The sequence below is a fragment of the Exophiala mesophila genome (assembly GCF_000836275.1).
Source record: "Exophiala mesophila strain CBS 40295 unplaced genomic scaffold supercont1.2, whole genome shotgun sequence".
NCBI classification, from domain to species: Eukaryota; Fungi; Ascomycota; class Eurotiomycetes; order Chaetothyriales; family Herpotrichiellaceae; genus Exophiala; species Exophiala mesophila.
In genome coordinates, this window is record NW_015622505.1 from 4,967,515 (window position 1) to 4,993,936 (window position 26,422).

Consider the following 26,422-nt stretch of genomic DNA (forward strand, 5'->3'; position numbering starts at 1 on the left):
AACCGGAAGATTCCTCCGGTTTCAGTCCCACGATCTGGTGCCGAGTTTCCGCTCTAAGCATCGATCTTGTCGGCGGCTGGCTGCTTGGTTCTCTTCCACAAACAAATGGCACTCACGGCAGAAAAGGTGAAAAGAATGCTTGTGAACGACACCGTCAGCAGTAGGCCCCCTGAGAATCCATGGATAGACTTACCACAACGCGATGCTCAAACCCCAGATCGATTTCATCTGCAGACATGTCGACTTGGAAGTACCGATCCATTGAGAGTAATCGACGCTTCCGTTTTTGTTAAGACTGTTGCCCAAAGCCGAAGTGAAATCATATGCACTCGAGGTGGCGTTGGACATGTCATCCAGAACTTGGCAATTCAGGTAGGAAAGGGGTTTCCCAACAATGACTGAGATCACCACCAGCGCAATCAAGAAAAGAGCGTCAAGACCGGCACTGATGATAAAGGGGAGTATCTGGTCGAAATAAAGAATGACGGTGATTGCACAATAGAGGACAGCGACACAGACCTAGACTTGATAAGTGTTTGATCAATGATGGAAAGCGGTCGAGGTGGTTTCTCACAATGCTCAAGGTTCCAATCAAAACAGGAGGTGGAGTGGCACCGGCGCTGACCATCTCAGAAATGAAGTTTGCGGTAATGCCAATGATGGCAATCATTGAAGCAGCCTCAAGAGCTCTCGCGGCCTTGAAAGTGATGCCCAACACTCCATGGTCGGGTCCCAGTCCCATTTTGGCGACAAACGAGCGGTGAGTTGAATATAAGACGGAAGTGAAGACCAAGTGAAGACGGTCGCAGTGTACAATACAGTTCTAAGGAGTGTGGTTGTCACCGTCGCGAATTCGGGTTAGAACAAATGAGATTCAAAAAGGATTGTGTTGAACGGCGCAACGGTAACGGCAACAATAACAAAAAGGTGAGCAAGAACGACAGTACCAGACTTGATCTCCGAATTGAGGTATCACGTTGACAAAAGTGAGGATTTCATCGTCACCCTGGATGATCCAAGCTTAAGTATCTGAGAGCTCTTCAGGCGAGCAGTACGCAACGATCTATTGTTATACAGGAAACCCTGACATGAGACAGATGAGCCCCATCATTGTTGGCAGCCATGCTTAGTATTGTCTCGAAGTCGGCGTACACGACTTGAGAGGTGTGGTGTTTATTGCACAAGAACTGGAGTTTCATGTTTCGAACAGCCGCCGAAATTGACTGACATCTAATTATGACTCTGTCTTGGCGCGAATAACGGTAGCGAAGGCCTTGACCGTGGCGAATTTGTGCAGCCGCTGGCCTGATTGAAGCTCGTTGACGAGTCTTGCTCTTTCCAAAGGTCATTGGCTTAGATAGCGCCTTTCTGATTCACCGTTCAGTCTCTTCGGAGCAACGATGATGCGGTGCCGACAGCCTCTCGTCTCTCTGTCTCTCTCTCTCTTGTCCCATTCGCCAAGACTGAATCAAGGCCACACTCGTCTCCTGGTCAAGTCTCAACTCTAACAATGGCCAGCCACCCAGCTTGGCCCGCGGCCAACAACAAGCCCGTCGACAATTTGTGACCGAAAGAAAACATCTGCTACTTCCTTTACGTACTTTTGGTCGGTAGCGCATACCTCATATCTTCAAATGGCCCGAGCAACAAGCGATACTCCAGCATGAACCATGTACGGAGGATGAAAAACAATTGTACATACCCCACTGGTCCTCCGCCCTCATCATTCTCGGAGCGAGCGATGGAAGACCAGAGGCTCTCTCTCGGTCGGAGGCTGCCACCAGGCGGGGACCCCCTAAACATCACAGGGCCTGAACCCCCGCTGGCCCATTATTGGAGGCCATAGACGACTCCAACATCCACGATGCACGCTAGAGGCATGCCCAGACACTAATCTGACAAACAGCCCTGGCCCGCAGTTACAATTGGCCCACCATACTTCTAATATTTGTAGGGTAAAATTTTCCTTATCGTTATCTCCACCAGAGTCCGAAGGGCATTACTTGACGACAAAGGCCTGCACCTTATCAATACCATCGCCATGACGATGCTGCCGAGTCGCTCGAGCTCATTCATCGACCGATTGAAAGCTCTGGAAGTTGTCTGTCGTCGTCGTCGTTGAATTGCTCGCGAAGGTTTATTTTCCCTTCCAATTCTACCATCTCTGACGTTGTCACCTCTTGTTTTCACTCAGGTACTACGCATCCTTTGTCTGGTCACGAGATCTCGCCGTTCCCCCGCTTACTTAGTCTTTGACGCTGAGATCATCCCCGAGTGCCTCCACCTCTGCCAAACTAAGGTACTTTCGATACTCCGCACCTCCTACGACACCATCACCGGCACTATCCTCCGTTGGCCTCTGCCGTCACCGCACAATTCCAGGCTGCCAATCCTCTGCGAGGTTGGCCCAGTATGTCTTTAACTCGACTTGCCTCTGTCGATGGCTTCGAAAGGGAACGGAGAGGTTCCAATGTCACTGCCCCCAGAAAGATGAGTTTCAATCCCATCAGTGACTGGTCTCCGCCTCACGACCGCCGTCCAAGTGTCGTCGAGGTTGCCCTCCAGTTTGAAGAGGTTTCCAAGACCAAGCGCATAGGTTCGACCCCACCCCCAGTCCTGCCTATCTTCTGGCCTTCTGCGTGCTGACAGTTCTATGACAGCCCAGGTTTGCATTGCCATCGTCTACTGCCTCTTCGCAGCCGGCATCGTCTTTGGCTATGCTGCCATCAAGCCAGTCCTCATCGATGAGGGCGTCTTCGACAACCTTTGCACCCCAGACGAGAAGGAGAAGCAGGTCTCGCCATGTTTCCAACAAGAAATCCATCTCAATCTCATGTTCACCATCGCAGCTGTCTCGACCAACGTCGCAGCCTTGCCCATTGGCACCATCCTCGATAAATATGGACCCCGAGCCTGTGGCATCATTGGTAGCTTCTTGCTCCTGACCGGCGCTCTCCTCTTTTCCTCGGCCTCTCGTGTAGAGGCTGATCTGTACACCCCGGGCTATTTCTTCCTCGCTTTGGGAGGCCCCTTCGTCTTCATTTCTTCTTTTCAATTGTCCAACACCTTTCCAAAAAACTCAGGTCTCATCTTGGCTGTGTTGACTGGTGCTTTCGACTCTTCATCGGCCCTGTTCCTCTTCTTCCGCATATTGTATGAGAAGTCCAACAAGACCATCAAGACTCAACACATGTTCCTGGCCTATCTGGTGGTCCCCGTCTTCATATTCATTGTCCAGGTCTTTGTCATGCCCAAAGATTCCTACAAGACCGTCAGCGAAGTGGTGCACGAGGCCGAAGAAGCCATCAATGCACCCACCCCTCCAGACCTCACAGAAGCCGAGATTCTTTCCATCCGCGAGGAACGCAGAATGACCGTGACCGAAGTAACCCAGTTACTCGACAAGTCCACCAATGCCAAACGTCAAAAGGTCCAAGAGAGCAAGAACGCCATCTCTGGCGTCTGGGGTGCCATGCATGGTCATACCGCTTTTGAACAGATCAAGTCACCTTGGTTTATCCTCATTACCATGTTCACCGTCGTCCAAATGACTCGTATCAACTATTTCGTCGCAACCATCCGGCCACAGGAACAATACCTCCTCGGCTCGCCGGAAAAGGCAAAGGCCGTCAATGACTTCTTCGACGTGGCACTCCCACTGGGCGGTGTTCTGAGCATCCCCTTTATCGGAATTCTCCTTGACAACACATCTACCCCGTTTGCTCTGGGCTTCCTGGTGGTGGCGGCCACCATCATCGGTATCCTTGGCTGCCTGCCTTTCATGTGGGGCGCCATTGCCAATGTCTGCCTCTTTGTTGTCTACCGGCCTTTCTACTACACCACCGTGTCCGACTACGCCGCCAAAGTCTTTGGCTTTCAGACGTTTGGCAAAGTCTACGGACTTATCATCTGCCTTGCAGGTCTTTTCAACTTCCTCCAGTCGCCCCTCGATGCTATAACCCATGTTGTGTTCAACTTGAACCCAGTGCCTATCAACCTGATCTTGCTGAGTTTGGCTGTCATTGTCGGTGGGGCTCTAGTCATCTTCACTTCGATCAAAGCTCGAACGTTGAAGAGAGCTCAGCTCGAGCACGAGGCCGAAGAAGCAACCGAGTCCCTGATTCCAGATGCAAATGGAAATGGCTACGGAGCGACATCCTGAAACCGTCGCTCGCAGTATCCTGGGCATGGTTATGTTGAGATACATCCGCGTTGCTGGCTGATCTTCCTCAGCTCCCTGCGATGGACTCAGCATCATGCAGACAACTCATTTCCTTATGATCTACCTTGTACTCTTCCAAACGACCACTCCTGGACCTTAATCCGAACAACGCCCCAGATCGCTACATTCAACTCTGCTTGACGCAGAGGCGAACTCTTTGCGGGGCACGATACTATTCTTACGTGGTCAGCAAAATCAATATGTACACATCGTATCGCCGCCGTTCTGTCTCTGTCGTTGTCAACTCCGTCATCAAATACATATTCCAACCAAGACTCAACCCACCAAAACTGTATAGAATCCCACCCAAAAATGGCAATTTCGACTCTCGCAGAATTTTAGCGAACGAGGCACGCGCAAGAGGCTTGATTGAACCGAGCCAAGTCGAGAGATCTGATATCATACATACTCAAGCAAGCTGCCATTTACGTATCCCAACCTGTGTCAGGTCATGATTACCAACGCGAACCAAATTGTATAGAGAAAAGGCGTGTGTGCAAAGCGGCAAAATTGGATTGGGCGGCGAGAGTCTCCTTTACAGATTGGCAGATGACGCGCTGCCTTTGAGTGAACGGCAGCATGACTGGCGAAATAGGTTGACCTGTGTGTATGTCTCGCGCCGAGTAAATAGTTATAGATACCATAGGATTTCCAACCACCTGCTAGTACAAATTTTAGTAGAGCATAGATTTCATGTCTAGCACTTGTTGATTCAATTATCATTGTACAATCATGGCCATGGAGATCTGGTCAAGATCTGCCCCAATCTATGAAACCCTCCCCCTTCTTGGTTTTAACAATGACTCGCTAGGAATGGTCAGATAATGTACATAACCGAGCCCATCAACCTCCTGGTTTCGTTGACCATGATGACTATGACATCCACAAAAATACCTTCTCCAGTCAGGATGATGGGTACAATACAACACAACCACCGTCAAGGATAGCCGACTCTCAATCTTGTCGATCTCGTGTCTTTGAGTTCTGATCCCAACCTAGCAGATCCATATGCCATGCTTTTATAGTTTGTAACCCACCACAGGCCACGCAGCCATCCGGGGTTTCCGAGGCTACAGAGTCACAGATTGGTTTCCAACATGCTCGCCCAGGAGGGGAGAGGCTTTGGTTCTTTCTTCGTACTCGGGGATTCGTGTAATGTCGATTTACGCAGGGAGCAGGATCTCACTCCAGTCGGAATTGAAAAAGGCGACAGCAGCCTGGTAGAAACACAAGTGGTGTTAGTTAGGGCCTCATAAAGAGAAAGTGGAAAAATATGTCTGTATGGATTGAGAGTAGCCCTTGGAGATGACTGGTCTTGGTAGTGCTCGCATACTGTGCAGTCACTCGCATGGCTTTGCATCGACCAAACACCGGCAAATATGGCATCAACCCGTGGCCTCGAGTCTCAGTCGCGATGACCGAGAAATTCTGGGTTTCTTGCGAAAGAGGCCAAACATAATCGAAATCCAGCATCGGTACCGCCTTGAGGCCTGTGGTTGGGATATAGGGACAAGACTTACGCCAAACAATGCAACACTGATCACAACACTGGCGTTTTCTTCTGATGTCAGACCGTGATAGATGGAGCTGAAGTAGCCCTTGGGTTGTTGGCCTCGGCGGCCGGGTTGAACTGCGATGCGCTTCGGTGGCATGATGGGTGGTAGAGCGGGGGAGTCGACTATATGGAGGGAAACAGTGTCTTCCGGAGGATCAGCAAACGTAGTTGCTCGGGAGCTGGTCACAGGGATAACAGGGTCAACGTCTGTTGGAGGATGTATTCTCGATGGCTCTGACGGCGATGATGCTCAACCTTAAAGCTGGAAATTTGGTTCGAATCCAGAATAAACCCTAATGGGGTTTAGCCATACAGCGGAGTATAAGTGTGAGAGGCAGTATAAATGGCCAAGTATAAAGGCTCTTATACGCAGCCTTGGCGTCAGATATTCTCACGTGCAACCAACGTCGAGGAAGCATTCGACCTTCATATACGTAACGAAGAAGGTATTTGTCTCTTTGGTTTGGGTAAATGAATAGAAAGCGGACAATGTCACAGCCGTTAACCGCCTCGTTCCATCTACAGTTGAAATGTCAAATACTCAGGTATAGACTCTATCGTCTTTCTTGAGATCTCTTTCCAACCTACTTCTCCGACACCCCCGTGAAGGCGTCGAGCAAAGCTTGCAGCGATGCTGGTGGGGTTCCAATACGCTTGTCCTTGGGAGATAACATCCATCTGAGTGCCTCTTTGCTCTCATTGAATGCCTGGTGCCATTGCTCCGTATGGCCAACCATTGGATCGTCGATCGCCAGCTTCAGAGCATCTCGGTTAGCCCATTCCACCAAATCCTTGACATAGTTGATCTCTCCATTGTCTTCTTTAAGGCTGTGAAAGCTCCGACCCAACGACTTCTTCTCCACGCGTGCTTTGTACTCTGCCCGCAGTTCCTCCTCAGGAGGGACCTCTGCTTTCCCACTGAAGACTCTGGCAACAATCTGAGCCTGGAAATCAAAGACCGAGAACGTCGCTACATGGTACGGTACCCCGACAAAGGCCAGAGATGGATCCTTGATATAAAATATGTCCTTATGAAGGTTGTGAACCTGCTCTCCTTCCTTGGTGACAAGGACGTATTCGTCTGCCTCGGATGCCGGCAGGTCGTCGTTGTGCAGCTGTGGGAGAAACGGGTATGAGGTAACGTACCCAGTGGCGATGACTACGGTATGTATGTCGCTCAAAACTTGCCCATCGGTCAGGGTGATTGTTCCTGGTATAGGATCTGTCTCCTTTGCCGTCGCCAGTTTATCACGATCGAGGTTGAATGACACCACCCCGGCGACTCTGCTCGCCTTTTCAGGGAGGAGGCTCACTGGTATGTCAAGTGCACCGCCTCTTGCACTCTGATAGATCTTGTTGGCTATTGCGACAGATTCCTTGATGATATCGTTTGATGACACTCCCGCTCCGATCACTAGAACATTCTTGCCTCGCAGCTCATCCGGCTTGCGATATCTCTTGGAATGCCACACGTCCTTGGGTCGCGCTGCTTTCCAATCTCCGATCCCTGGCCATGCTGGCACATGAGGCATGTTGTAATGTCCAGAGGCGACAACCACAGCGTCAAACACCCACCTTCGTTCCAACAAATGGAACCCTGCGTCCGATTTCTGCAATGTCGTCGTCCGCACAACCCACTCATCGCCTTGCTTACGCACCTCCTCGACACGCGTGTTATACTGGGTAATCGCTGCTACTCCGTGGTCGTTTGATATTGCCTGGATGTATTCCTCAAGAACTTGTCGCTTGACGTAGTCTTTCGTCCCTTCAGGCCACTCCTGGATACTTGTTTTCATGGCCCGGGTGGAGATGTTGTTTTTCAATCCCCAGTAAGATGGCCCTGGGGGAGCATGAGCGGTCTCAAAATCCTTCTGATCCTCTAATTCAGGCGGAGGAGTGCTGTATGATTGCGCCGGTCGCACCACATAATCACCAAAAGAAGGTTTTGCGTTTGGGTACTGTGGCTCTAATGCTGAGCGTTCATCGAAATGCCAGACTCCTCCCGCGGCACTCGACCTCTCAAACAGAACTGGCTCCAGTCCATTCCTGATGAGATGTGCTGCGGCGCTGACTCCACTGATGCCTGCTCCGATGACAGCAACCTTTTTGTATTTGCGAGCCACCATCTTATCTTCTACAGTGGAATCAGATACAGTTGGGGCACTCCAAACGTGGGAAATTACGCTGACTGACCGTTGTGCGACCGGATAGATTAGGCGTTCAAAAGAACCTCGATCAGTTACAAGAGGTATCAGATGCAGTCATTCATGTCCAGGGCCACCAGCGCACGGCAATGTCCATATCGAAACCAACTCCTAATCACGCCATCATATGGGTTGCATGGCGCCATATTTGTCCGCCTTAGTTCAAACCCAACAACTGAATTATCAATCCCATTGTCTACTTGCGTGCTTCCGAGTAAGACTAGGCTTCCAAAGTGTAGATAGATTTGTGCGGTCAGCGTTAGTTTTACGAGCGCAACATGATCTTCAGGCCCCATCACGTTGACGGCGGCCTTATTTCGTCCGGTGGTCCTGCCGAGTTCCCGACGACATGTGCTCCAACACCAGACTTTCGTCTGATTATACTTGTGGGTTGATGTCAGTGGAGTGATGTTTTCACATTCTTCAGTCTGAAATCGACCTCATAAAACGCCCAAATGGCGGCATCGACGCCGTCTTGTCGACATTGAGTCTAGACCGGTTCATCGTCCCGCGAGCACGAGACATTCATCTACACTAGTCGTATTGGGTACAGGTCTCGAATCTTTTCTATTAGACATCTCTAGAGAGAATGAACCCATCCTCGCCTGTAGAGCGAGGTTGTTTTGCGGCATGACCCGCTGATAGTTGGGGAACAAGATAGACATTCGGCTGCTCCCAAAAGCTGTAAGTGAACGCTGGGCAAGGCGGAAGTCGAGACCATAACGCATCATTCACTGTTCATGGCTCTAAGTATTCAAAATAGAAGTTCGTGGATCATCAGATGTAGAGGCCGAAAATGGTCAGATCGCGAGGCAAGGAAAGCTGCCTCGAGATTACTGTACGGCCCCTTTTGATCATCAGTATACACACGTAACAAGTGGCTTTCGCCTAAGCTGTCTTGATTAGGCAATAAACAGCCTTGTATCAACTCGTGTAATGAGGTTGCTCCCTTGATCTTTGACTGCGGCCTTAGCGTACTCAAACCCTTGAATACTTGTTTCACAGGTAAAGCCAAACACAGCCAACTAAGCCTCTCACGACACACGCATTCAGGATCTCACTTAAGCAAGTATCTCCCCCAAAGGCACAAGGTGAAAAGTATGTCGAAAAAGAAGACTGCTTTCGGGCCAGTTTCGCAGACATGAATTTCACCTCGGGAATCAAGCATCTTGTGTCATCCTCCCAAAATGACTGGATAGTCAAATTCAGAGACACTATTGCGTGCTGTAAATGATCACGCTCATGCCCCGGCTTTTGCAAGAGCCTGGCTGTGAATTAAGCTCTTCCAAGCATTTCGGCCACGATGGAGACATAGACAGTTGTGCTTGTCGTGTGACCCAGCGAGTAAACACAATTGATCGGTAGAGAACGTCGAATCTTTGACGCAGTCACTCCAGTCACTTCAATGTAACCTCCATGTACTCCAGAATCGCCATTTCAATTTTGACATGTTCCCTGTTTGTAAGATAGATCGCAAGCGGAGGACCCCCTGACACCGTCCAAGCACGCAATGCGTCACGTGACGGGCACGACATCGCCATTCATCCAGTCAGAGATCGAAGGCTTGCCTGGGATTGCAAACGCACAAATATTGAGATACCTATTCGCTGGACAAGGCCTTCGAACAGGCGGGGTTGCCAGCGAAGGTGTTGTAAGATTGGTGTAACTTCTGTGCCGCAGTTGCTCTGGCTTCTGCTAGTCAAGGTTGGTATCTTGATCCGTTTCGTGTCAGAAGATAGACTGACGTCCAGAACGAGCTCCACGGCACGTAATTCCTAGGACAAATTCCATCATTAGTTGAATGAATCTATCAGCAACACCCACCAACTGCTGACCCGGAGGAGATCTCGGCCGAAGTTGAGCGTCAGGGTCTGCATAATAAGGATGTGGACTTCCACTTGTTTCCTGTTGACATGTAATTCAGTAAGCACTTCTCTAAATCGTAACTCAAATCAAAATGGCTCCAGCCTTAATTGATCTTCCGCCCAGTGATTATGTCGTTCAGAAGAAAGATACCTTAGCACTCCCAGAGCCGACTCGCAGGCGACTTGAGAAGGCTGGAATTGATCTGTCAAATGGTTATCCCTACAGACCAAACAAGCCTCTTTACCTTCAGGACGTCTACAAGATCAGAGACTCCCCGGGTGACCATGACGAACGCGGTGCCCGAGCAGACAAGGAAAAGAAGGCTTTGTTCTCTGCGGCAACCAAGGTGACAGATTTGACAGCTTACATTGGCACCGAGATCGAAGGACTCCAGCTCAAAGATTTGTCCGACCAACAAAAGGATGAACTTGCACTGTTAGTTGCTGAACGAAGCGTGGTTTTCTTCCGAGATCAAGACTTGAGTCCTCAGCAACAGAAGTCTCTTGGGGAGTACTGGGGTGAAGTGGAAGTCCATGTGAGTGCGGGCCACTTCCTTGATCCCTTCAATAGTAGTGTGGTCATGCTTAAAATCTGACTAACGTTTCCGAAAGCCCCAAGTCCCACAGGTTCCTGGTGTCGAAGGGGCCACCGTAATTTGGCCAGCGCTGCAGGCCACAGAATATCCAGCAGGATATAGACGCCCCGGTGGGGCTTCCCGGTGGCACTCAGATCTCGTTCACGAGGCCGCTCCCGCCTCGATCACGCATCTGCATCTTGACACAGCACCTCCTGTTGGAGGTGACACATTATGGGCCAGCGGATACGCAGCATATGAGAAGCTGTCACCGGATTTTCGCAAGCTGATTGACGGCAAGCGTGCCGTGTATAGATCGGCACATGCTTACATAGACCGCGAAAACCCAACAGCCGGCCCACGATATATTGAGCGCACTCATCCTCTGGTTCGGGTTCATCCTGCCACAGGTTGGAAAGCGCTCTGGGTAAATAGGGCAATGACCGATAGAATCGTTGGTTTGGACAAACCCGAGAGCGATCTCATCCTGGGATATCTGTACGACGTGTATGAACGGAACATTGATATTCAGGTGAGGTTCAAGTGGACACCAGGAACAAGCGCCATCTGGGATAACAGGTTTGTCTTACATGCCCGTGCTGAAGACGTACGCTGACCAAGAGAAGAATTACCATCCACAACGCCAGTTGGGATTATGCCGGCAACTATCCGCGCCACGGTACACGTGTCACGTCTCTTGGAGAAGTGCCATACTTTGACCCTGCTGCGCCGACACGAAGGGAGGCTTTGGGCCAACTAGGACCTGATGAGAAGCAAGTTGATGGAGTGCTTGTTGAGTCTTGATGGGAACTGGCAATGAAAAGATCAAAGACGCGTTTGGGGTGTAGAAAGCAAAATATCTTTTCTATGACTCACAATCCAATCATATGAATCCGGTAAAGCTTCAATAGTGAAGACGAGTCGAATCGTCGCGGCCCAGGGTTTCATGTCCTCCATGTACAAGTCCACTTCAGCCTCAGCGAGTTCAAGTCTGGCATTAAGGAAAAGCGGGTGGATACAACACTATGTACAAGTCAGTCTAAAAGGAGCGGACTGAGGTCTCCATCAAGCTAGAGGCTCAAGGGTTGATAGAAGATATCATTCATTTCTGAAAAGGCTGAAGAAGATGAAAATCGCTTCCTTCCGCTTGACTAAGCCTAGTGGAAACAGTGCCAAGACTTGATATCACGTGAAGATACTGCCAAGATATCTCGATTTTTTCGCGTATCGGATTCTCGATCGTACCAGAGACATCATGACGACCGTTCATCATTATTGAACCCTTCTCTAGCACGCATACGGAGTACTTTACTCCTAGTGCGATCTAGAAAAGTTTCCCAAGATCTATACGTACATGACAAGAGATCTCGACACCCGCTACTAACCTGTGTTGTTGCCGTTGTCCCTCTCAATAGTCGGTCCTCCCGGCAACAGGTGATCCGTGCCCCATGCTCGTGCACGCACTCGGTGGACTGATTTTCACCAACTGTCACTCCAAGCTATTGCTTCTAGTCGCGCATGGACCGCTATGCACTCAGTCCTGCTAGTCCCATCGAGTGGGACGGGACAGCAGCATCTTGGGTCAGAATTGCCCATTCTGTGGGCTCGAAGAGCATCGAAAAGCATTTGGTCTTTCTCTGGGGTCTCACAACAGGTAGGATCCGGGTGCCGCCCAGGTGCCAGTCTCAGCATCTTGCTCATGCCTCGGACTCTGCACATAGGACCTTAACCTCGCTGGATCCAGCTCCGACTTCAGAGACTAGTCGTCACAGGCGATTCATGCCTACTCTCTTGGGCTAGTATCAAGCAAGAAGTTTTATGCTAAACGTGGTAGGAGTGGGTGTCCTACGATCTGGACCTGCGCACTGCGCTAGAATCGACGCCATTACTACAAATTCCGGACCTCGTGCGAGGATCTTGCAACCGAGTCCGACCCCACCAGGAGCCTGGCTATCTGGCGGGTCTTTATCAACCTCAAAAACTCAAATTTCGACCAGGTCTGGACAGACACCGAAGCACAATATCGGCGTTAGGCTTAATAGCCATGATGGAATTTTGTCCATACCGGCCCAATCAGTGGCTTACTCCGGTGGAGACATGATCCATGCGTCCCAAAGACTATTGCATGGTGCAATCAATATGGTTGGTCATCGTAGTTCACCATATCGACAAACATTGATATATCCTCAGCTCTGCTGCGGCGCTCCTGAGACGATACCGACTCGGCAGGTAGGACTTGCTTCAGCAATACGCAGTGATGGATAATCGTCTTACCCCGCGACATTCTAGGACCTCGTCGACGAGGTCGCCTATGCACTCGTTGGACACAAGTGAAGGCAGACTATCTCCCGTTGCTGATGTGGAGGTATCCTCAGGAAATGAAGACGAGTCGGAGAAAACAGAGAACATGGAGAAAAAGGATGTGTGTAGAGGTTCTTTTCCTCCTGCCTTGGATCTCCGATGCTGATCAAAACAGACCAACTCGACAACGGGAAGACCTCACAGCTACCACAGCCACCATAGCCAACATGCTCATTTTCACTGGCATCACCCCTTCACCTCCAACCGCAACTCATGGAATGAAAGTATTGCTCCAGTAAGATCACGCAGGATGTCAAATGCGCATGAAATGCGCCGGCGAATGTCGCACACTATGCGGAGGGCGTCGGTGGCCTTGGTTGATGCCGTGGAGAAGCTTGATCCCTTGACAGTAACGCAAGGCAATCCGCTCGGCCTCGAAGTGAACGAAATACGCAGAGTTTCCTCTGCCGGCTACTCTCCACCCGGTCAATTCAATGCGCGCCGGTTTTCTCGCACTTCAGCAAGCCTGGACATTATTGAGTCACCAGAACCCGCTAAGACAGTCCCATCTTCTACTTCGGTTGTGGACTACGTCCGACAGGGAATGAGTGAAGAAGAGGCCGAATATTCCATCCAACGTCTCGCCGCACATGATGACATTGAACTTTTGTCACCTGCCAAAAGATTACTCTACCGGTTATGCCCCATCCTGGTTGTCGTCACCATTGCCGCCTACTTCATCTATTTTGCCCTGCGTGTTAAGTTCACACGCCAAGCCGAATCGGCAGCACATAAAACCTACTGGATGGCCTGGGCCTTTATCGTGGTCGAGCTCTTCGTCTCGATACCGATGCTGCTGCATCGTATGTGGGGTTGGCACGTTGTAGGCCTTCGAAAGCGACCCAGGTTACGACTCGTTGGCGACAATGTCCCATCCGTCGATGTCATCATCACCTGCTGCGGTGAGGATGATGATCTGGTGCTCGACACAGCCAAGGCTGCGTGTAACATCGACTACCCCCCCGAGAGGTTCCGGGTGATTATTTGTGACGATGGCAAGTCCAAAACCCTGCAGGAGATGACGGAGAAAACGGCCCTCAATCAGTTCGACAATCTTTACTACAGATCACGGCCCAAGTATCCTGGGGTCCCTCACCACTTTAAGGCTGGTAACTTGAACGATGCACTGGAAGAGACTGCCAGACTTCCTGGTGGTGCCGCAAATTTCCTTGCTGCTCTCGACGCCGACATGATACCAATGAGAGACTGGCTGAGAGCTTTGATCCCACATATGCTTCAGGATCCAAAGTGTTCGATGGCTTGTCCTCCTCAGGTTTGTTTGACTCCACTGTGGGTGTAGTCCATCGCTAACGAAATCCAAGCTGTTCTACAATGTCCCTCCGGACGATCCGCTGTGCCAAAGCCTTGATACATTTGTCCACATCTCAGAGCCGATCAAGGACTCAATGGGCGTGGCATGGTGCACTGGCTCTGGTTACGTGCTAAGAAGAGCTGCACTGCAGTCCATTGGAGGATTTCCCATTGGATCTCTCGCAGAAGATGTTTGCTGTTCTAGTATGCTTCTCGGGTCAGGCTGGAATACCGCTTTTATCCATGAGCCACTCCAGTTTGGCACAGTTCCCGATTCACTCACCAGCCATCTGAAGCAACGTACACGATGGGTAAGAGCGTCCGTTCTAATACTGGTATCTCTCCCACTAATACGTATTAGACGATTGGCACCGTGCAGACATCCTTCAAACTGCGATTCAGTATCTTCGGGCCCCTCGTTAAACACATGACATTTCCTCAGCGCCTCTGTGGATTTGTGTACACCATATCTTCACTCTTTACAATCTTCCTTGTTATGTCCATGTTCACAGCTCCAATCGTCCTGGTTGCGGGCGGCAATATGGTTCCGTACACGACAATGAACCAACTAAAATGGCTTATTCGAGCAAATTTCTTGACAACTGTCTTGAACCGAGTCAACGAATTTATCTCATATCTACCATCAGGCTATCGAACTGGCCAAAGAGATGCGCGAGCAATGATGTGGATGGCTCCATGTAAGCTTTTTGCGAGGCACCGTATTCGATGATGTACTAACAGTCTTAGTCCATGCCTTGTCCGTCATTCGCACCTTCTTGTTACCCAAATGGCTTGGTGGCAAAGTCGCCGTCTTTACGTCTTCTGGGTCGCAGAAAGCCGACCTTAATGAACGAGACCCCATCCTCCGGGCACCTGTTTGGCGTCGGTTATGGGTGACGATCTGGGACTGCCAATGCTACCTCCATTTGATCTATATCATGTTCGTCGTGGCTGCAGTCGGTGTGAGTATCTACTGGAATGTGTCTGACCCCGAGAACAACACCGCCAAGGAGATCTTGCTGTCATTGCTGACGCATGCGTTCTGGCCACCCATTATCTGGCTGACCTGTGTCCTGTCGTGTTGGGTTCCCATCAATTATGCCCTGTTCCCACCATCGATGCCGGATAGGCAGGACTTGTTGGACAGAGACCCTGTGACTGGGGTGGCATACCCCAAGGAGGAATCCAAGAAAACCAAAACTACCTGGGCTGCCTGGGCCTTTGAGGCTCAGAACTCGGGTATCACGCTGTACATGACTGTAGTGTTCATCTTGTCTTTTTGGTTCTGAGCGAACATGCATCGGGACGATTCTTATTAGCGACTGCCTACTCAGATTGCTGGTCTATGACACAAGACTTGTCTACATTCTTGGATTCCTTTTGCACGACGTGATTGATCAGGCCTTTCATCAAAGTAATGCCATTAGACCTATCCCGTGGTGCTGCTATATGCCTGTCGATGGGGCCGAAGACGAAGGACAGCCCCTTCCCTTGGCAAGACCGGAGCAACTAACTTATGACCAGAAGATTTTTTTTGCTAATGTTGTTGTCTGAGTCTAAGTCCGAATTTTGCTCGCGGTTGCCCGCTGGGCATACACTGAGTTTCGTTATCAGACCCATGGCAGGCGTTAGAAAGGCTCAAAAGTGGAGGTCTCTACTTGAAGCCTATCAATCAATCATTTTGGAACGGTGTCTCCGGATTTGGATCAAACTATTGTCTTCTGGAACCTTTGGCGCACTGGCCTCAAAGCTTTGACCAGGTGGGTAGAGAGCAGAAAGGGTAACGGTAGCACCTTTCTTCATGCTTCTAATTCCACATGGCACCGAAAGCGACCACGTATCTCGTCGACATTTAGCGTCGAGAGAGAGAGAGAGAGAGAGAGAGAGATGAAAACTTTGTCGGTGCACTCTGTTGGACAATCGCCTACCCTCATAAACTGCGAATTCTTTGAGCTCGCCAGAGGGCGATGGGCCCCACATCCTCACGGCCTTGAATCCTTGATCGATGTCGGTCGAACGCTCGGACTCGCACTCGACGGACTCACGCCCCATCCGTGCCATCCTATACGTTTGTCTCCATTGTTGCTGATGCTGGCAATGACTTTTCTTGGGCTTAGGTCCTGACAATGTTGCGCCTAACTCAACAACAACACGAGGGGTCCAGACCGGGCTGCAGTTCTCCTTTGGTTTCGTCCATGAGTCCTTATTTTAGCTGCACAACCAGGGAAGGCCGTTCTGGAACAACTTTCTTCTAGGCCAACTCTGTTAGCCCGAGTATGGTCCTCTCTAGGTCAAGGAGAGGAGACGACAAAGCATTCTCCTGCCAACCTAAAGGGGCCTAGTACTTGGTCGCAATGATTCGATCCGCTGGATTTTAAGATTTATAGTTCAAGCCTTTCTGCGGTATGTCTTGACGGATCGTTGATGTCGAGCTCTGCATGTCGCTCAGTATGATCTCTAGGAGAATGTCCAGCCCTCTGGTTGCTTTCTCAATGCATCATTGTAAAATGGAGAATCTAACTGTCAAAGACGACTTACACTGCCACGTGCCATCGTTCCTCCTAACCGCCTTGCACGGGGAATGATATACTTCTGCCAGCGGTATACTGGACGTCCATGTCCCCACCGTTTTTGATGGTGATCTTGCCAAACACAATGCAATCATGGCATGATTTCTTGCTTCCCTGACACTGAGAGGAACCTATTTGGCTCCTGTGCATTAGGATATTTCTATGAGCAATCGATGGCCAGACTTGCATACCTTGCTCAAGCTGCCTGTGATGGAGGAATGATTTTGTCTAGAGGAGAAAGCTCGGCAAATCGGGCTCGGCTCTAGAAACAAACGGCAACAACTGCTGACCGAAACATCTCCATCCATTTGACCGTACCTCGTGCAGGAGTTCTATATCAACGAACTTGACTCAAAAAGACGCCCTTCGAGCTCGGCGACAGGTCACGAGGTCCCATAGCCGAGTGGACCATGAATGCCCTGTTGCACCAGCTCCATGGGAATGAACCTCGGCGCATGCAGAGATGACACCATAACAATGGCATGAGCCAAGCGAGGCTGCAACGTGAGAATTCTCATCTGCTATATGGTGCTCTTAGAACCGCTGCCAACTGAATACGAAGGTTGATTACGTATCTAGGTACCTTGAGCTTTTCGGCAGAAATGACACCATCTTTCAAATGACATTTTGATATTGTCACCTGGGCAATTTGGACGCGGATGTACTTGGAGATCTGCCACACAGGTTTGTAATGACGTGTGCTGATCACATCCGAGGTAATTTTTGCATATGCGGAGATCAACTTCTGTTCCATCAGCCTCGACAAAATCACCAAATTCGTCACTTGATCCGTCAAGTAAACATATATGAGAGTTGCATGTCTTCCAGACGACATAGAACATCTCTGTGCTCCTCACCTAGACAAATCAATATTCTCAGTCAGATCTCAACAGGTATTATCACCGTCTGTGAATTTGGCCTCACCAGTAGGTCTCGACCAAATTGAACATGGCCTCTTCGAACTCGACAAATCTGCCAGTGGTACTGTTTGGATATGATTGTGAGTTCGAGAGTGTTTTCACGTCTTAATGTACCTGTTGAAATGCTCATACAAAACGTTCAGCCTCCCCTTTCACCCAAAAGGTCAGGCATGTCCTGAGGCTGAAGCAAATCCCTTATAGTAAGCAGCCCCAGACTCCAAGTCGACTTGACTGATCTTGAAAGCCTTCATTATTGTGCCATCTATGATGCCTCGACCAATATTGAAGGACAATTTCAATGTCACATACCGAAAGATCCCTGTGCTTGCCATTGGGAAGGATGTAGGTCTCACTTTCTTGGAATATGGAGGGTCTTCCATGGCTGAGCATTGACTTCCTTCCACAGATATACATCGACACGTCTCTCATCATCGAAGTACTAGAGCATCGATTCCCTACGAGTCGAGGATTTGGTACGGTATATCCCAACCCGGCATTTCGCCCGTTGATTCGAGGATTTGCCTCCTTCTGGGTTGATCGACCATTCTTCCGCCTTACAACTGGAGTCATCCCAGTGGAGGTGTGGCGTACCACATTCGGTCAGGACCGGGCCAACTTGATAGGACACAAGCTTGATGCAGAGAAACTAGGCCGCAAAGTGCCACTGAATCTTAGTGGGCTTGATGATCATCTAAGCATTCTGGAACCTCAACTCACTGGCCACAAGTGGCTCTTCCACACAGCCACCCCTAGCGCTGGAGATGTCGCCCTTTTCTATCAATTGGATTGGGCTGAGAAGATTAGTCGGGGCGAAGGCGTCGGCGACCTTACGGGTGGAGGGGCGGTTGATGGGAGCGGGGAGGGCATCGCTGTAGTATTCAATGCTGAGCGGTACCCGCACCTGTCAGAATGGTTTCGACGATTTTCTCAGTACCTTGGAAGCCTTCCTTCTACGGAGACCAGAATCCAAAGAAACGATGAGAACGGCATCCGCCAAATCCTGGCAGAGTTGAAATCAACCAACCTAAGCGAAGAGGTGACCATTTTGCCAACCCCTGCACCACCTCATACAGCTCTCGATACTCGCAATGGTATCAAACCCGGCAGCTTGGTCAGTATTGCTCCAGATGACACTGGCCGCGGGAACCCTACGACCGGTAACTTGCTCGCGATTACCCCAGAGGAGATAGTCATTTCTCCTGGCGGCATCGGTAGCCAACGCCCAGCAGTGGGCGAAGTGAGAGTGCATTTCCCCAAGGTTGGGTTCGTGGTTCGGCCGCTTTCTCGAGCCCAGTTGTGAGATTTCGGGATAGTCTAGTGCCTGTATATGTACTCTACAACATGCAGTGTTCGTCTTAGATTCGTCGAAATGCGACGGTTGCAATGCCCAGACGTTCCCTTTCTTGGAAAGATCCGACGGTTTCCGCCGTTTCCAAGCAATGGAAGCCGATCGTGACCAATCATTGCTGCCATTTACCGACGGACAGTCCACTTGGGACGCCTCAACTTCCGACGGGACCATAAATCAGGGTGGAAGGTCACCCCAATGACACAAACACCATTAGAGAAGGAATTATGCTAGAACATGCACAATCCTGACACTCATGCGCAAATGCGATTCCCCATGTCCACCAGAAAGTCTCACCCCAAGTCTCGAAACGGTTGTAAGAGGTGTAAAGCTAGGCACGTGAAAGTAAGTGATTGTCTATATTCGAAGTGAATGAGTCGCATGGTGGGCTATGGTATGTTACGAGGTGGACCAAATGACAGACGCTAACACCGTTGGTGTTGTACGGAGTAGTGCGATGAGCAGACTCCAATATGCACAAATTGCAAGAATCGAAACACGCCATGCAGCTATAGTGCGTCGCCAGAAATCTGGCCCGAGGCAAAGGAAGATAGAAGGGCATCCTTACAGCCGGGCCATGAGAGTAGCGAGCAGAGCACGCCCTGTCAGATGTCAACCATAGCACTGCCGACACGCAAACATCTCGAGTTAGAGCTCATGCATCGGTGGACGACACGTACCTTTCGGAGCCTTGTAGGGATACCCGATGACATTGAACTCTGGCAAACTCTGGCACCCAAAGACGCCCTAAAATTCGACTTCTTAATGGACGGCATCTTGGCTCTTTCGGCTTTAGACATTGCTGTTTCCCCTTGCGCAGCTGACGTCTCCGTTTACGTCCAAGCAGCTCTCCAATATTATGAACAGGCCAGTGGCCAGTACCGGTGGCAACTTAGTAATTTGACTAAAGAAAATCATCAGGCGGTGTTTCTCTTTGGTCTGCTGGCTGTGGCCATCAACCTTGTCATTCCCCATTGTGTCTCTGACGGGCTCGAACAAACGAGCACATTGGACCACGTTCTGGTGGCATTTGATCTACTTCATGGAATCTCGGCCATCACGCTCAGCTGCTGGGACTGGCTCAAAGATGGCCCAATCACATTTCCGTTGGAAGAATTCCGTCGGAACCCGCTCCACCTGCTAGATGACAACACCAAGAAGTCGATCAAGCGTCTCCACGCTGTAAACGAAGCCCATCGAACCCCTAACGGACAGGGGCTAGCCAAGACCTCTGATGCTACAAGACAGCTCTTCAAGAATTGTATTATCAATCTCGAGTTCCTCTTTGCCAAAGAAATCGAAGATGAAATCCGCTGTATATGTACAGCATTTCCAGGGCTGTGCGGAAAGGAGTTTACGTCCGCTGTGGCGGAATCAAATCCCATGGCACTTTTCATCTTGATGCACTGGGGAGTGCTTCTGGCACGACTCGGCCACGATGCGTGGTGGGCGCGGCCGGCGGGCAAGAATCTAGTCGCAGAATTGTCCGTATCTTTGGCTCTGCTCCAAAATGACTACGCTCCGGAATGGGAGGAGGGCATTCTGTGGGCGAGAAACGAAGCTGAGCTTCAAGGCCTTGCCCAGGTGGGCGGCGTGTCCATCCTTGTCTAAGCGTTCTCCCGGGCGACAAGCAAAGTTGTCACCCGCCATCCATGCATGCCAGAAACAGCGGTTCTTGGAGTTTGTCGGAAAGAGGAGCATTGCAATATTGGTGGCATAAATACGGCGTTATGTACCAGGTGGCCAATTTTATACCACCTAGGTGATGAACAACTCCACGCGCCTTGTCCTGATAATTACGATTACGGGTAGGCATGGTTATACTGGGCAATTACTTCTGCACAACAGTGGACTTTTGTAAACGATTTTCTACAGCCGACAAGTCTACCTCAGCCAAGAAGAGTATCACACAGTCCTTGGTCTTGTTCTGTGCAATTCTAAATTGCTTCCGATGCTGAATAGGCAAGGACCAAGGCACAAACGCTCAACCGAGCTCGCCTTAAATTCCAATGAGATGCAGGGTGAATTTTTGTACGCAAACGAGTACGAATGAAGACTTGACGTCATGGCGGACGATTTCGCTGTTGTGATTGGTCTCGCTTCGCAAGGCTGAGCAGAATCGCTGTATCCCCTGAGCCTCTTACGAATACGAGGTCCACTTATACGACGAGCCGGCCTATGATGGTGAAGTATTCACTTGTCGTACTCGCAAATGCAGGTCCTTATGTCATGAAGGACAAACTAGGTTGCTGCTTACGATGGCGCCACAGAGATCCTTGGAGGGGCTGTATTTGATGGCAATATTCGACAGCTTGGTTTCCAAATCCTTGAGGCTGTTATTGGGTTCAATTGGGCATTCGGGGTCTCCTTCGCCATTTATACCCTGATTGATTGTGTTCCTGGGCTCGAGGTGCTCTGTGAAGATCAGTAAGTTGATCAGCAGCCTCCAAAATCCGATTTTGTTGCACAAGAACCGAGCTGACGAGGACACCTCCCCACAGTGAGTTGCTGGCCGGCATGGATGCTGCATAGATGGAAGAGTCTCTCGGCGACAATCATTGGAAGGACGAATCTGATTACAAGCTACTGACAGTGGAGAGCATTCGGTTAGTTCCTGACGAATAAAATATTCGGTCTAAAGGCAGGGCTTTCCGTTGAATCTGCATCAAGCATGGCAGGAAATATTATAATGAGAATGGAGATATGATGCCTCGGTTTTCTCAGGAGGGGAGGACCATAATGTTCCCTACGTCCTCAACGCCCGTCCCTGGCTTTTGCTCCTCACACGCCTCTAGCCGTCACTTGCATTTGCTGCAATGCCAGTCCTGGTATTCAATCATCCTGCACATGCGTCAACGTCGATTCAGTATGATATCAACACCCTTTCGACCATGGCACTGTCAACCAGACCAGAGATATGCTGGGTGAGTAGTGGGCAACCACCCTAGCGTATATTTTACTGTGATGTGAGTCAAGAGCTATTTGACTTGTTGACTAGATCTTCGATGTTATGCTCGACCACACGACTGGATCCTTAGGTGAGCCTTTCAGTTATCGCTCTCTGATCATAATGTATGCGGCAATAGAATAGCACACTATGTGGGCTGAAGTTCTTGGGAGGAAGCGCGGCGGAATAAAGCGACAATTCGGTACGGGCGGCGTGGCGTGTCAGGCGGACAAACTTGATCTTCTCCGGATTATGCCGCACAGTGACCTGCGAGATACCGAACTCACAGTTTTTGCGTTCGACAGGCATATCTTCGGTGGGTTTCATTAATGATGAACTCTTTATATTGCCCAAAAGAGATCTTGCCGAGTTTGTTGAGGCAGAACGTCGTTTTCTGCAACCTCAGAGATAAGCTCATTGCGCAATGTTGGAGCCCCAGTCAGAGGGCGTAAGCCTCGCCACATATTCCAAGGCCAACGTATTGATATTTGGACTTATCATCTTCAGCCTTGTACTCCTCCTGTTCAAGGTGAGTAAATGAGAGCATTGTTTTAAAAAACTTGACTAAGTATCGTGTGGACACAGCAAGCGTTTGTGACGGATATCGGGAAAATAAAAGGAATACCAGAACTTCCCGGCGCGAGGCCGTTCATCGGCCATCTGCACCTTCACGGAGGAGCAAGTGGAGTAAATGACGGTGTCCTTTGGATGAAATGGGGCGAGAAGTTGAGAACGGGGTTGTTGCAAGTCAAATATGGCACCAGGCGAATTGTGGTTGCCAACTCTTTCGGCATGGTTCGAGAGCTCTTTGTGCGAAACTCGAACCAAACATCAGGGAGGCCTGGTCAATATATTTTCAAACATTTTGTCGGTGAGTCTTGTCATTACCACAGTTTGGCGTTGACAGAAGCTGACAGATTAACAGGCTTTGATCTCGGCACACATAGCCTCAACGAACCATTTAAGAGACAGCGCATGGCCGCCTTGAGATCTGCCTTACCTAAGAAATGGCCGTCATACTACTCCATGCTATCTAGAGAAGGTTTTGAATTAGTGCAGACAATCACGCATGATGGTGAATTCGGAGACAAGCCGTTGTTCGTGTTGGAACTCTTTCGGAAGATCAGCTTGAACTTGGCCTTCCAACTGACGTTTGGCAAGCGTTTCAGGGATGCTAATGATCCTTGGCTGAGAGAGTATATATCGTATGCGAAGACAATCACGTCGTGAGTGGAAATCGTATACCGACAGAGGCAGGTGCTAACTATCATTCACAGGGTTCGCGGAGGTTCGAATACATGGGTTGACTTTGTCCCACTGTTGCGGTTATGGCCCAATTCACTCAAAGATGCCTTGAGAGCCAAGAATGCTTCCAAAAACCGGGACAGAATGATTGCAGAAGTGGTTTTGGAACTTCAGAGTAAGATTGATCAAGGCCAAGAAGTGAATTGTGTTGCATCATCAGTCTTGCAGGATAAGGAAGCTGGACTCAGCCTGAAGGAGGCTATAAAATGCAGTATGTCGATGCTCCAAGGAGGACTGGAAACCATTCCGTCACACATTTTTGCTGGACTTGGAGGCTTGCTGTCTAAGGAAGGTCTCCAGATGCAGCAACGGGCTTATAAGGAGATCCAGCAGATCTATGCTACAGATGAAGATGCCCTCGAAAAATGCTTTCAAGAAGAAAAGGTCCCTTATTTAGTCGCTATATACAAGGAGATGTTGCGATATTACACCATCGTGCCATTCTCACTTCCACGAGAGACTACGGCGACGGTCAGATTGAAGAATGAAGACGGAGTTGAAGTTGAGATTCCGGCTGGGACCTACGTCTACATGAACGCTGAAGCTGGGAACCACGGTAAGGATGTGTGGTGTAATGATATTACTACATCACTTCATTTGCTAATGCTTGGTTTCGCCTCAGATACCGCTCGTTTTGGCCCCGATGCTCATATATTCAAGCCTGACAGGTGGTTGGATGATGCAGCAATCAATGGACCGGGAATGCCGCATTACTCTTACGGTGTTGGCTCGCGAACATGCCCTGCGTGGCAGATCAGCAATCGGATCATATACGGGTTGCTATTACGGTTGATTTTGACATTTGAGATGCATCCTGATGAAGCCCTGCCGCCTCCAAAGGATTATCTGACCTATGGGGCAACACCTCAAGGAGTGGCAAATGCACCCAAGCCTTTCAATATCAGATTTGTTCCAAGGAACAAGGAGGCTCTTGCGAAGCAGCTCGACGAGGAAGGTCGAAGATACGGTAACTAGAATCTCTTGACAATATGAAGGGTTGTGTGAATGAAAGAAGGAGACCGTTATGAGGGCTTAAATTCACATTTAATCCGCTAAGAGAAGTCTGAGAGCTCATGTATGAGGTACCAGACTCTAAAGTTTGTCTTTTTACAATATCTTGTTTATCGGTCAAGCAGCCTTGTTTGAAGCATGAATCTCCTAGTCTTGATGTGTGACATACTCTTTGATCCCAGTACTTTCTCGAGCTAACACTGGAGGGCGACTTGTTCTATGATATTCCTTGGCCTGCCCATAGACACAATAGCCCTCCGTTGTTTCAAGTCCATCACTATATTGAACAACGTTGGTATGCTTCTTCAATTGAGAACAAATTCTGGAGCAGCAAATACAGTTGATGCGACTGGTATGCAAGTTGGGCGTTCGAAAAGTCAGATCCTCATGCGTAGTGGTTTTGACAATCCATTCACAGCGATCGGTGGGCAATGAATGGAGAACAGCGATATGAACATGATAATCCCCAATAGTGGATCACAGGGCGGAATAACTAATAAGGGAGTCTGGCTCTGTTATCTTGAATATCCGACACCGCCTATCTTTGGTATCTGGGAGTATGAGCAATAGCACGAGTGCACGCTGAACGCCGTCAAGATCCCTGCCAAAAGTACTGGTCAGCGGCACAGAGCGACACGGTTATTCGAACAGCCGAGACCATCCAATCCAACCTGATATATATGTCGATAGTATTCTCTTTCCCTGAGTCCATACTGTCCACAAGTCTCGAATAGAGTCGAAGGTTGACAAAATGACCATAACATTGTTCAGTGGAAAGTTGCGGCTGAATCGGCCGTTCAACCAGAATCTCGTGGCGGCGTCGTCAGTCAAACTTCATCAGAAAGAAAAAATCACACGCTAACAGTGTATTTAGTTTGCTTTTCTGCCTCCCTGGTATCTACGTCGCTGTCACCGGACTCGGCGCTGGTGGCGGTAGACCTTCCTCGCTCGAGGTTGCAAACACCAACAACGCCATCGTTTACGCGACATTTGCAGCTGGCTCTCTTTGCGTTGGACCTATTTTGAATGTATTGAAACCTAGAGCATGTTTGTTACTCGCAGCTGCGACTTATCCCTTGTACGTTGGTGGCTTATGGCATTATGACTCTACGGGCCAGACCTGGTTCATTTACATTACTGGAGCGATCTCTGGTGTGTCGGCTGCGTTTTTATGGACAGCATGTGCCTTCATCCAATTCTGCTACCCAGAGGAAGACGAAAAGGGAATGGTGAGAAATGAATTTCGCATATGAGAAGAGTTTTCATTGACATTTCCAGTACATTGGCATACAATGGATGATCAAATCCATCGGCGGCACCGTCGGTTCATTTATTGCCTTTGGAGTCAACTTCGGATCAATGACGGCACAAGGTGTCTCTAACGGAGTATTTGCTACATATGTCGCCATTCAGTCTTGTGCCATCTTGATCGTATTCTTCTTTGTAAGTAGCCCAGAAATCAAACGTGGGCGAGTTAGACATGGCTGATTCTGGAGTCTCCCGTGGACAGATTGTGGATCCGAAGAAGATTGTTCGTGACGATGGTACCCATCTCGCAATTTTCCGTCGGCCACCGTTGCTCTCTGAGCTCAAAGAAATGGCGAAGATCATGTGTAATGTTCGCTACATCATTCTGATTATACCAATGTTTTGCTGCGAGATGGCTCTTGGCCTCATGAGCAGTGTCAACGGTCAGTTTCTGGAATTGTCGTATCCACAACGATCCTTCTAATACGAAATCATAGCTCGAGCTTTCAACCTGCGCACTCGGGCACTTAACAATGTTTTGTTCAATGTCATCCAGTTCTTAGTGCCTCCTGTGCTTATGTTCATTCTCGATAATGGTCATTCTCTTTCGTCGAGGAGATACCGGGGTCTAGCGGGCATTGGTATCATGGGAACCATCGCCGTTGGGACGGCTGCTGGACTAATTGGCTGGTTGCAAGTTCATGACATTGACGGGTCCTCGATACCACGCTCATGGGATTGGTCTGGACCACAATACCCAGGCTTGGGAATTATCTATATTCTCATGGGAAGCATATACTCTGGGTACCAGATGGTTACTGAGTGGACCCTTGCGGCCACAACGAACGACCCAGAGATCCTAGCACGGATTGCCGCCATTTTCAAGTTCTGGTCTGCCAGTGGAATGCTTGTTTCGTTTGTCCTTGCTGCTCAGCACGTGGAGTACCTTGATCAGACTATAATTCAGCTTGTGTAAGCTA

At 49.6% G+C, this 26,422-nt stretch overlaps 7 protein-coding genes across 8 annotated transcripts; 5 read left to right on the forward strand and 2 right to left on the reverse strand.

Moving 5' to 3' along the window:
• Positions 1-53: 53 nt before the first annotated feature.
• PV10_03519 (uncharacterized protein) lies at positions 54-742 on the reverse strand (the record flags this gene model as incomplete). Its single annotated transcript, XM_016367979.1, has 3 exons — positions 54-138; positions 194-519; positions 575-742. The coding sequence occupies 3 exons, from the start codon at positions 740-742 to the stop codon at positions 54-56; spliced, it is 579 nt and encodes a 192-aa protein (XP_016227497.1).
• A 1,335-nt stretch (positions 743-2,077) lies between these two features.
• Positions 2,078-4,896, forward strand: PV10_03520 (uncharacterized protein). The gene is made up of 2 exons (XM_016367980.1): positions 2,078-2,596; positions 2,661-4,896. The coding sequence occupies exons 1-2, from the start codon at positions 2,413-2,415 to the stop codon at positions 4,160-4,162; spliced, it is 1,686 nt and encodes a 561-aa protein (XP_016227498.1). The 5' UTR covers positions 2,078-2,412; the 3' UTR covers positions 4,163-4,896.
• Positions 4,891-6,016, reverse strand: PV10_03521 (uncharacterized protein). Its single transcript, XM_016367981.1, has 2 exons — positions 5,743-6,016; positions 4,891-5,439 (listed from the first exon to the last, which is right to left on the reverse strand). Exons 1-2 carry the CDS (start codon positions 5,872-5,874, stop codon positions 5,386-5,388), a joined length of 186 nt encoding a protein of 61 aa, XP_016227499.1. The 5' UTR covers positions 5,875-6,016; the 3' UTR covers positions 4,891-5,385.
• Positions 6,017-11,695: 5,679 nt separating this feature from the next.
• Positions 11,696-15,933, forward strand: PV10_03522. Of its 2 annotated transcripts, XM_016367982.1 has the most exons (5): positions 11,696-12,843; positions 12,898-14,055; positions 14,105-14,404; positions 14,455-14,791; positions 14,841-15,933. In XM_016367982.1, the coding sequence occupies exons 1-5, from the start codon at positions 12,679-12,681 to the stop codon at positions 15,380-15,382; spliced, it is 2,502 nt and encodes an 833-aa protein (XP_016227500.1). In that variant the 5' UTR covers positions 11,696-12,678; the 3' UTR covers positions 15,383-15,933. The 2 variants fall into 2 exon arrangements, with proteins under 2 accessions (XP_016227500.1, XP_016227501.1); XM_016367983.1 differs by having other exon boundaries at positions 11,696-14,055.
• Positions 15,934-17,567: 1,634 nt separating this feature from the next.
• PV10_03523 (uncharacterized protein) lies at positions 17,568-18,886 on the forward strand. Its single transcript, XM_016367984.1, has 4 exons — positions 17,568-17,663; positions 17,727-17,783; positions 17,828-17,925; positions 17,990-18,886. The coding sequence occupies exons 1-4, from the start codon at positions 17,612-17,614 to the stop codon at positions 18,881-18,883; spliced, it is 1,101 nt and encodes a 366-aa protein (XP_016227502.1). The 5' UTR covers positions 17,568-17,611; the 3' UTR covers positions 18,884-18,886.
• A 654-nt stretch (positions 18,887-19,540) lies between these two features.
• Positions 19,541-20,826, forward strand: PV10_03524 (uncharacterized protein; the record flags this gene model as incomplete). Its single annotated transcript, XM_016367985.1, has 1 exon — positions 19,541-20,826. The coding sequence occupies one exon, from the start codon at positions 19,541-19,543 to the stop codon at positions 20,540-20,542; it is 1,002 nt and encodes a 333-aa protein (XP_016227503.1). The 3' UTR covers positions 20,543-20,826.
• A 1,476-nt stretch (positions 20,827-22,302) lies between these two features.
• PV10_03525 (uncharacterized protein) lies at positions 22,303-24,178 on the forward strand (the record flags this gene model as incomplete). The annotated part of the gene is made up of 5 exons (XM_016367986.1): positions 22,303-22,407; positions 22,464-22,749; positions 22,804-23,104; positions 23,156-23,739; positions 23,806-24,178. The coding sequence occupies 5 exons, from the start codon at positions 22,303-22,305 to the stop codon at positions 24,156-24,158; spliced, it is 1,629 nt and encodes a 542-aa protein (XP_016227504.1). The 3' UTR covers positions 24,159-24,178.
• Between the last annotated feature and the right edge of the window lie 2,244 nt (positions 24,179-26,422).